At 46.1% G+C, this 11,252-nt stretch overlaps 1 protein-coding gene across 5 annotated transcripts in view; it reads right to left on the reverse strand.

Moving 5' to 3' along the window:
- The window catches only part of GNB5 (G protein subunit beta 5), a 32,875-nt gene that overhangs the window by 13,674 nt on the left and 7,949 nt on the right, over positions 1-11,252 (reverse strand). For 4 of the 5 annotated variants that reach the window (XR_013955921.1, XR_013955922.1, XM_080607511.1 and 1 more), the window contains 4 exons: positions 8,125-8,261; positions 4,675-4,716; positions 3,966-4,042; positions 2,383-2,515 (listed from right to left, as the gene is read on the reverse strand). Coding sequence is in view for 3 of the 5 variants with exons in the window: in XM_080607511.1 (XP_080463637.1) it covers positions 2,383-2,515; positions 3,966-4,042; positions 4,675-4,716; positions 8,125-8,261 (389 nt within the window). In the remaining 2 variants the exon portion in view is untranslated. Of the gene's footprint in view, positions 1-2,382; positions 2,516-3,965; positions 4,043-4,674; positions 4,717-8,124; positions 8,262-9,562; positions 9,703-11,252 lie in introns of those variants that run through there. The other variant, XM_080607512.1, reaches the window with a different exon arrangement.

The raw sequence follows: 11,252 nt of genomic DNA on the forward strand, positions 1-11,252 counted from the left end.
CACCAGGGCTAGGAGCAGCAGTGAGGGCCTGCTCTCCCCTCTGCCACCTCCATGGGCCACCATCCTGCTTCTCAGCTCTGCCACACCGGGAGTACGGCTGCCTGCCCCATGCACAACACTTGAGATCCCAAATAACTGCTGCTATTAATACACACGGAGCATCGTCACGTGGGGAGCGTTATCGCACTGCAGAGCTGTGGATACCTAATTTAGGAAGCAAGGCTCCTCAGGCTCTCTGTGTAACTGAGGTGGGGGAGGCTCTCCCTGGCAAGATGTTGTGGGGCCACAGATAATTTCTGCAGGTCACCCAGTCTGGCAGCTCAGTGCTCGCCTTGGACTGGGACGGCGTCATGGTGAGGAACACTGACGGGACCCCCCCCCTTTCAGCACCTGTGCAGCCCGAGATTGGCTTTAATCAATGACCAAACAGCCCCAAATCTCCTCTCTCGCTGGATGCCCACAGACACACCAGGTCCTAAACTCCTTTTTTGCCATTCATTGGGAAAACTGAGCTTTAGTTCAAGTTGGCAGCCAAAGCAGAACAGGAGCACCTGCAGCACTAGCACTGGGTGCTGGGTGTCGTAGGAACTCTGGGCTTGGGGAGGTTTCTGCCGTGCCCTAAAGCTGCTCCAGGACAGGTGATGCAGCAAGTCCGCAGGTGACAGCAGCCAGGACAGCAGAGCTGCTCAGCGCACACTGGGCAGGGCTGGGAAAGCCCCTGCAGCGTGCCTGCTGCACAGTGCGCCCTCACAGTTACAGGATAATTTTAATTCATATGCCATTATCTTAAAGGAGAAAAGAAAAGAAATCTGGGATTCTCTAGGTTGCCCTTCATAACAGTGTTGTAACAGAAGCTTAGCCAACCCACTTGCTTGCATTTGTTTAAATAATAATACATAGTGCTATAAATGATCACTTAAAAATGTAAGCCTATCAATCATAAGAAAATTTCCTTTCAAAGTCTTCAGAAAAGTCTCTGAATATATAGTATGAATATGAAGTATGAATATAAACCATCTTAATCTGCTGTGGTAGTATCTAACAACAGTAACATATTACGTTCAATAGCAATGTAGTTTGCTGTATTCAATACGGAGAAAAAAGGACCCAACTTTTCCTTCTATTTTTATTACAAAAAATACATAACTGTTTTTTCCTTTCATAGGATTTACATCACGATGCATGTAGGTATGGACAAGAAAATAGAATACTGGTTTTGTATCTCAACAAAACCATTCCACTTAATTTAGGCTCTGCTCTAATTATGCAAGGCTCCTGCACAGTAAGGTCAGGGCTCAGCACGCCTGAGCCTGGCTAAGTCCATTGCTTGTTTCCATGGCAATAGACTTGAATTAGCACCTCAGAGTCATTAGAGAAACCACAGAATGGCAAATAACAACATACTTGGGGGCATCTCATGTCTTGAAATAGAAGCAATCAGAGCTGGTATTTGCTTCAGAAGAGCTCCAAATACCTGAAAGAAGGGAAGAAGGTATTCCCTTTCCAGCAGCTCTGCTGACAGAGTGCAAGGAAAATGCTCCCTTCTGCCATTTATGTTGCTGCAGAGCTGCACTGAGCTAAACTTCAATTAAATTTGAAAAGCAGAGTGGACAAGGGGATTATCCTGGCTCCTTTCATCATCTTTCGTATTCCTAGAGAAATGGGTGAGATATTCACTACAGAGGAAGACCGGCCTGGCCTCAGATGATCTGCACTTTGTTCCTGGCTTTGCCATCAGCTCCCACTGTGACCTTAAGAAATCACCAGCCCTCTGTGCTCCAGCCCCAAAGCTGTGAGACAGGGTTAGCATCACTCCTTTCCCTTGAGAGAACACACTGTGGCGTGTATGGAAAAGGCTCACCCTTTGGGGCCATCCTCAAGTTCAAATATGTCACTTGGTGTGAATAAAAATACTAAGAATTAAAGTAAAACTGGCTAGACATCCTTTACAAAGCAGGTAAACAACACATACTCCACCAGCTGATGTAGCACACACCCAACCTAGTCCTACCCGAACTGTATTAAAAAAAACAAAACAAAACTATTTATAATAGTTGGAGCTCCTAAAAGCACAAGCCAGCACAGACCCAGTGAGCAGAGAACATCCAGGGTACCAGCAAGCTCCCTCTACAAAAGGGATAGGTCTTTGTGGGGCGCAAGCATGACAGCCTGGACACGGACTGTTACAGGCATTTCCTTGCAGAAGCTTTTGCAGCACGTTCATTGCCCAAGCAAGAGTTTTCCAGCAGCCCCTGCATGAGGCTGGACCTGGCCCTGAGTGCTGAAATGCCCCTGGAGCAAGGAAGGTTGCTTGCATCAATACGAGTGCAGCCCGTGTTAGGCTTTGCAGGACAGTGAGCAGTGGGGAGGGAATGCATTTACCTGCATGTCTGAGTTAGTGAAGCTGCAGGCAGACAGGTAGTTTGTGTGCATTGCAACCGATTTCTTCTTTGCAGCCATATTTTCATTTTTGTCAAATGTCAGAGGGTACACAGAACACTTGTTGTCCAGGCCACTACAGGGTAATAATAGCAGAGAGAACTGGTTAAAACCGCAACGACAGAAGGCGAGTGGTGATAAGAAGGAAACCACCTGTCAGTGCTGCACTGCCAAATTCTCACAAGTACCGGCTTCCCTGTATTGTGCTGTCCAGGATCTCCACACACAGGGAAGCCCCAGCTGCCTCACCAGGCTGGCTACGTTACAGCACTTGAACAGCTGAGGCTCAGTATTTTTTACCCTCATCTAGTTTATAAATGGCACTGAATGAAATCTCACGAAAGTATAAACTGGACGGTGACACAGTAACGTCAGGGTTAATTTTTTGAACACAAACTGCCATTTTTCTGCTGACACCTGTCATTGTGAGTATTCATATTCAAAACACCATTATTTATATACCTTAACTCCTATGGAAGATATAGTATAGCAAACAGCGGATGTGAAGACAGGTCTTTTAGAAGAGTTTGGAAAACAGGCAACAGAAATACTGTCCTCTGTAGCTGGTGTGTCCCTCCTGGACAGTTACACTAGTCAATACGTGTCTCCCAGGCCAGATGTGCCCACCCTGACCCTTTTCTAAAGCTGTGGTAGATCGGCCATGCCCTGGTCCCAGATTCCTGGCACTCCGCCAGGTGCTGTTTTTGTGCCCTGTATTAAGTGCACAGCATTAATCAATAGTTCAACAGAAATACAAAACTAGGTAGTGCAATGCATATATGCACTCCCCGTCTCTCTTACAAGAGATTTCTTGCCATTTTTCAAGTTACAGAAAAAACATACAATTTCCAGACTCCTCCTCTGCACACATTTATGGAGTCTGTGTCTTCTTTCCACATTTGCAGACTCCACAGTAAAGTCTCCCTTTGTTTCTTTCTCTTGCCCCAAGCTTGTTTTGTCTGTCTGATCCACCCAGTCCATTTTTAAGAGATCTTTTGCCAACTTCTAATCTCTTTGTTTTCTCCCCTGCAAAAACTCATTTTTTTCAAACCTGAGCCCTCAGAAAAAAACTGAAGATGATTATCAAGGATGGGGTTACTTCCCTCCACACCATCCTGGCAAGATCTACTCATGTGCTGGTAACCCTTAAACACTAACCTTCTTCTCTACCTTTTAGAAAAAAGAAAGTAAGCAGAGGGTTAAAAACTCTCTCCCTAGAAGATATATCCAATACACACAGCCAAACTGGAACAGAGAACATGCATGCATGCAGAATTCCTAACCCATGATATAAATGCTGAAAGAGGATTATTTACCATGCTTATACAACAGATGTTATTGCACTGAAGTCAGTGGTGATAAAATGTACGAGCCATAATGGGACTAGGATCAGAGGCACTGAATGTAATCCTCCCATCCACGATCAAGACATGCAAGCTTCTAACTGTCAGCATCCTTGAAGGCACCAGGAGACCACTGTAAACCAAGCCTCTCTGCATAAACAGCTGAGGAAACTGGGAACTTACCCACAAGCAATGGCACATCCAGATGGGGCGTATGCACATGCCATCACCCAGGTACACGGCATCGTCACTGCGTGTTCCTGAAATACAGCATCTCTTTAAAACTCAGACACCGCCATTCCTCTAATCCAGCAGAGCAGCAGGTGGACAGCTACTCCGTCCCTGACACTTCCCACCTTATTCACGAGCCCAGAGCATGTTTTATTGGGGTTACTTGGTGCTGTAAAAGGTCCCCAGTGTGGCACATGCAGGTGTACAAGCTCTTTTTTCTCAACTGTGTGGAGCAGGGTGAGAAAGGCAGCTTTGTCAGGGCTTGGAGAAGCATCATGTGTGTTCACAGTGAACACCATATCTGAAGGATCCCCGACGCTCACACATGGCACCCATGGCACCTTGCACAGCTGTTACCCAGGGAGGACCTCCATTCTACTGGCCTGGCTTTGCTCCCAGCACAGGAGCATCACATCACTGGACTGATATGCCCTGGAGACCACAATAAATACCAGTGCCCCGATGGGGACTTTGCTCAGAGATGGTCAAGAGAGATGGTTTGTCCTGGGCTCCTTGCTTTGAGGTGCTACTGGAGGTATGCAGGATATTCCATCATCCTCCTGCCTCCTGCTGCCTCCTGTAAGTCCTCCAGCCCTCCAGCTTATCCCACTGTTGTTTGCCCTACACACAGAAATCTGACCTTTGCTGAAGTTTCACCTACCTTGTTGGTAGTGAAGGAATCCCACACAATCACCTTCCCATCCTAAATGAAAGTGCACAGAGAGAGACAGCTGTTAGCTTACTTCCCAGACATAGAGAAAAGTCTGCTGATCATTTCTATCCCGATTTGTTGTCTCATGCAATTTTTGTCTCCATTTTAACAACATTACAATGACTGCAGTGAAGCACCAAGGAGACACTTCTCCATAGTGCTAGTTATTTCTTCAAACAGAAGAACAGCATATTTCCTTCTAACTGAGTTGGCTGATGTTGGATTAAAAGACTGATTTTTTTTAAAAAAGGGCTTTTCCTAGTGTGTTTATGAGAACTTCTTTCACCTGCAGCACTCACCACAAAAAGGACCCTCTTAGGAAACCATTACTATTGAGCCCTCTCTTGCCTCCTTTCAGCCACGGCATTTTCTTCATTACAGTTCTTCAAAAAATTGAGAAATGCAAAAATGCATTACAGCTTCACTGTTCAGCTTTCTATCTACATACTGCCGTTTTAACCACTTAAAAAATGTCACATTAATTATTTACACTTTGATTCTCTTTGCTGGAATCACCATGAATGGTTAAAAAGCCCCTCGCAGTAACTGAAGGTGGCTTGCAATGCAGATTGCCTATTTTTATCCCCCTAGTGAGACCCCTGACAGATTTCATATAAGTCAGTGAACAGCTGTGAGATGCAGCAAGCTCACTCACTGCTATACTGGGCTCATGATGAACCAGGGAATCTAGAAGGTAATCATATTATTACCTCCTCCAGCTCATGAAACTGGTCTTGAGCAGGTTTTCAGACTGTTTCTCAAAATGCCCAAGTAAATGCAGTAGTTTTAGCAGGATGTTTGAGGTTTTCAAGGTTGCACCAATCATACAGACTGCAGAAGAAATTTTTGTGCAAAGAAATCTCTAGAAGAATCAACACTTCTTCCCTTCCCTTTTCCCAACTATTTTCTCTTAATGCTTAAACTGAAATCATTACTGAATATTGAATCTGTAAAGACCAAGGCAATAAAGTGTCCAGTGGGTTCAGATGACTTCTGTTTTCTTTTGTAGTAGGGAATACAGGGAAAACCTGTATATGACCGCAGAAGAAATATTTTTGATATTAGCTATGACACGTGTAGTGATGCTCAGAAACTTGGATTTGTGCTCTCTGAACAAATATGTCGCCAATTAATTGCCTTAAGGCCATCTTGAAAACATTTCAGAATCACAGAATTGTCTAGGTTGGAAGAGACCTCCAAGATCACCCAGTCCAACCTCTTACCTAATACTAAGAAGTCCTCCACTAAACCATATCACTAAGCTCAACATCTAAACATCTTTTAAAGACCTCCAGGGATGGTGACTCAACCACTTCCCTGGGCAGCCTATTCCAATGCCTAACAACCCTTTCAGTAAAGAAGTTCTTCCTAATATCCAACCTAAACCTCCCCTGGCGCAACTTTAGCCCATTCCCCCTCGTCCTGTCACCAGGCACGTGGGAGAATAGACCAACCCCCACCTCGCTACAGCCTCCTTTAAGGTAACTGTAGAGAGCGATAAGGTCGCCCCTGAGCCTCCTCTTCTCCAGGCTGAACAAGCCCAGCTCCCTCAGCCGCTCCTCGTAAGACTTGTTCTCCAGACCCCTCACCAGCCTCGTTGCCCTTCCCTGGACTCTCTCGAGCACCTCGACGTCCTTCTTGTAGCGAGGGTCCCAAAACTGAACACAGTACTTGAGGTGCGGCCTCACCAGAGCCGAGTACAGGGGGACAATCACTCCCCTAGACCTGCTGGCCACGCTGCTTCTTATGCAAGCCAGGATGCTGTTGGCCTTCTTGGCCACCTGAGCACACTGCTGGCTCATATTCAGTTGACTATCAACCAGTACTCCCAGGTCCTTCTCTGCCAGGCAGCTTTCCAACCACTCATCTCCCAGCCTGTAGCGCTGCTTGGGGTTGTTGTGCCCCAGGTGCAGGACCCGGCACTTGGCCTTGTTGAACTTCATACAGTTGACCTCAGCCCATCGGTCCAGCCTATCCAGATCCTCCTGCACAGCCTTCCTACTCTCAAGCAGATCGACACATGCATCTAACTTGGTGTCATCTGCAAACTTACTGAGGGTGTACTCGATCCCCTCATCCAGGTCATCGATAAAGATATTAAAGAGGACTGGCCCCAGTATCGAGCCCTGGGGGACTCCACTAGTGACCGGCCTCCAACTGGATTTGACTCCATTCACCACAACTCTTTGGGCCCGGCTACCCAGCCAGTTTTTAACCCAACGAAGCGTACACCAGTCCAAGCCATGAGCAGCCAGTTTTTTGAGGAGAATTTTGTGGGAAACGTTGTCAAAAGCCTTACTGAAGTCAAGGTAGACCATATTCACAGCCTTTCCCTCATCCACTAAGCGTGTCACTTTGTCATAGGAGATCAGGTTCGTCAAGCAGGACCTGCCTTTCATAAACCCATGCTGACTGGGCCTGATTGCCTGGTAAGTGCCCTGTAAGTGCCGCGTGATGACCCTCAAGATAATCTGCTCCATGAGCTTCCCTGGCACTGAGGTCAAACTAACAGCCTATAGTTCCCCGGGTCTACCCTCCGGCCCTTCTTGTAGATGGGCGTCACGTTTGCTAGCCGCCAGTCGACTGGGACCTCCCCTGATAGCCAGGACTGCCGATAAATGATGGAAAGCGGCTTGGCCAGCTCCTCTGCCAGTTCCCTCAGTACCCTCAGGTGGATCCCATCTGGCTCCATCGACTTGCGTACATCCAAGTGCTGTAGCAGGTCGCCAACCATTTCCTCGTGGATAGCGAGGGCCACATCCTGCTCCCCATCCCCTTCCACCAGCTCAGGGCATGGGGTATCCAGAGAACAACTGGTTTTGCCGCTAAAGACTGAGGCAAAGAAGACATTAAGCATCTCAGCCTTTTCCTCATCCCTTGAAACTAAGTTTCCCCCCGCATCCAGTAAAGGATGGAGATTCTCCTTAGTCCTCCTTTTGGTGTTGATGTATTTGTAAAAACATTTTTTGTTATCTTTAACGGCAGTAGCCAGATTGAGCTCCAGATGAGCTTTGGCCCTTCTAATTTTGTCCCTGCACAGCCTTGCAACAGCCTTATAGTCCTCGTGAGTGGTCCGCCCTCTTTTCCAAAGATTATAAACCCTCCTTTTTCTCCTAAGCTCAAGCCACAACTCTCTGTTCAGCCAGGCCGGTCTTCTTCCGCGCCGGCTCGTCTTTGGGCACGTGGGTACAAACCGCTCCTGAGCCATTAAGATTTCCTTCTTGAAGAGTGCCCAGCCTTCCTGGTCTCCTCTGCCCTTCAGAACCACCTCCCAAGGAACTCTGCCAACCAATTTACACTATACAGAAGTGTCACCTGAAAAGAGTAGTATGTAGTACAGCCAGAAGATTTGTATTAGCACTCAACGGTATCTCTGAAAACATCTGCCCAACGGCATACCTGGGAAGAGCTCACAATTCTTCTTTTGTCTTTGCACCAGTCCATACAGAGAACTTTATTTCCATGGCCCTTCAGCGTCCTCCTGGTTTTCATCACAAACTGGCCCAGTGCCTCCACACGCTCTGCCACCTGGTGAACTGCAAACAGCTGATGGTTAGAGAACCTTGCACTGAAGCTCTGCCACAGAAAGCTTTTATGTTCGTGAGTAACATCACTTGAAGGAATTAATCCAAGAAACATGAGTCTATGGTGCAGGCCAACAAAGTCTGCTTCAGGGTTGGCAGGTGGTAAAACCAAGGTGGGCGGTGTATGAATATATCCACCAGATAAAGATAGGTATGAATTCACTCAGGGCTTGAATTCCAGGGCTGTAGCAGCTGAAGCTCTTGCACATTATTACAGCTAAATATAACTGGAAAATCAATTACTCACCCCCCTTCCTCCCTCTTATTGGGAAATCCTCAATCTGACTGAGGCTTGGAAGTGTGGACAGCCTCCAGCCTAACGCATACCCTGAGGTACTCAGCAGAAGTGAAGATCACTGCTGGGTCTTGGAGGAACAAATCATACAAAAGAAACCATCAAATCTCTGAAGTTTTCACAGTAAAACGCTTGTTCTGGACGTGAGACTCCCAGCTGCAGTCAGCCCTCAAGCACTGCAGCGTTGGTGCAGTGTGATACGGGTACCAGCCACTGGCACTGGAGGCTTCTCTGCCCTTCTGGTGGCCAAGGGAGGCCCGAGGGCCTGGCCACAGCTCTGAGCGAAACTCGGGAAACTCAACACTTGCTGTAAGTGTGCTAGCCGACTTCTCAACAGCATCTACAGACCTCAAAGACTCATGGGTGGATCAGCTTTTTCTTTTATGGGAGGGAGAAACAGAGAGGGCAGACAAGCAACTTTCCTGAGTAGCATCCTCAGGGGAAGAAGTCAGTTCTTCCATACCTCATTTAATAGCAGCACTTTCAGCTGATATTCTTAAAAACCCAACAGATTTGCATTTCCAATTGTGCAAACTCACTTTGATGTAAAAATCCAACCCACCACAGCTCCTGCAACTAAGAGCTGTCTCACATAACCCTGATGCCTCATGTTAGGGTCATCTGCACAAGTCTGGGAGAAAGCATTATCTGTGAAAATCTATTTGCTCTGCTCCAAAGTTGTTCCTATGGCGTGGGCTAAGTGGGCACGATGCATCTTGGCGCCCTGCAGAAGTTCTGACACACCTCACATGGAGCATTAGGGAGGGTGGGAGCTGCTTCAAGTCTCACAGCAGAGCAGGGGTCCTGGCACCAGAACTGAAAAATGATTCAGTCCTGAGAATAGGATCCAGCACTACTCTGTGTTGTTTGTTTGTCCGTGCTGAAACCTAATGCAGTTGCTGTTTGCTAAGGAGGCAACGCCTAACTCACACCTTTTGAAATAAATGCAGAAGCTCACATGCTTTAATGAGCTGGCAGAAGAAATCCTAAGCTTTTTCAGTGCTGTGATGGAGGCTGAGCTTCATACTCCATGTGGCAGGTGACTGCTTGAGAGCAACACTGATGCTTTATCCTTGGTCACTTTTCTAGAGATGCTGCAAGAAAGTCTGTAGGCCTGGAAGGGCAGCGAGAGAGCAGACATCCTGAACTTTGAGATCATTCCCTGGCACAGGGTCAGGGGAGCAATTTTGGGCTAAGGCAGGGACTGATTTCTTGTGGTTTAGTTTTTCAAGGGCTGTCTTTCAAAACCACTAGCCCTGCAGGCTGTGCCAGAATAATGTTCTCACCTGAAATCTCTGCATGCCCAGAGTCACTCACCTAGGGGTCAAGTACTGTCCGCTGCTCCTGACAATCTGTCCATACCATCTCTAATGGGAGGCCGGAAACAAGTTTCTCAGAAAGTACCCCGTAAGCTCCCTGAGGAAAAGATGTGATTTTCCCCTGCTGATACCCACTAAAACCTGCTCAATGATCCAATCAGATGAGATGAAAACATAGAACAGGAGGTTATTATGGCAGCTGGAAAGACGCTTGTGTCCAGAACATATCTGACAAAACAAATGTTTCACAGACAATAGGCAAAGTGTTTCCATTATGTCAACGCAGCTGAGTCTGTGGAATTGTCTGGTTTAGCTTTTAGATTCTCTGAGGATGCTTATCTCCAACCACAGCCATAATAACCCACCGTCCGCCTAGCAGGTTTTAGAGTCAGATAACTATTTTGAAGCATTCTCCAATATTGTTTCAAGGTAGTTGAAAGTTATGCACTCGGGCATATGCAGATCAGCTAAAGCCAGTAAGTAGCTCAAGTGGTTTTATGAAGGTCCAGATAAAACATACTGTTTTGTAAAACTTATGATTTGGCCTGAACAGGAACAGTGGATTTGATGCAGAGACTATCAGGACTTTGATCTTTTCTGTGCTGTAGTCAATTGGTCCTAATGGTATCTTCTAGCCTTAAAAATTTATGGATCACGTGAGCAGGACAAACTGTTTTATCTATACCTAAAGTTTTAAGTGATAGAATTGAATCCTTACAACTGTAATACTGTGAATCAAATGGATGTTTGGTATTTCCTCTTTCTATCCACATTTTTGAGAGCTGCTGTTCAAAACCAGCTGAACAAATAAGGGCGATACTCGTTCAGCCCACTGTTTGTTTTGGGAACCATAGAAGGAAGGTCATGACCAGAGAAAAAAATATGAAAGATGCAATTTTAGATTAGAAAAAACAGAAGAGATACTTTATTCTGAAACTTGTAACCCTTGCAGAAATAGCTCTTGGGAATAATTTAAGCACAAAAAAACTCTGATATGGAGTTGATAATATAAAGTATCACAAGGGAGCAGTGTCCTGTGGGAGCATAAACCTTTTATCTTGGAAATCCTGTCATGGCTAAGCAAAAACTGCCTTCCTACATGAGTTTACAGATTTTACATATAACAAGAGATAAATATCCTATGACTAGTGATGTACCCATTTACATATCACTCCAATCATAAATAAAATTGGTTTCCTGTGCAAAAACAGATTTATGCATGTGCTTAAAATATATGCTTATGGGGTCTGCCCCACCACTTCTGATACAGAAATTACACTGCATGAATTTGATGATTCACGGCAATGTTCCTGTAATGAGGCCATCTCC

The sequence above is a fragment of the Anser brachyrhynchus genome (assembly GCF_964034855.1).
Source record: "Anser brachyrhynchus genome assembly, chromosome: 11".
Taxonomy (NCBI): Eukaryota; Metazoa; Chordata; class Aves; order Anseriformes; family Anatidae; genus Anser; species Anser brachyrhynchus.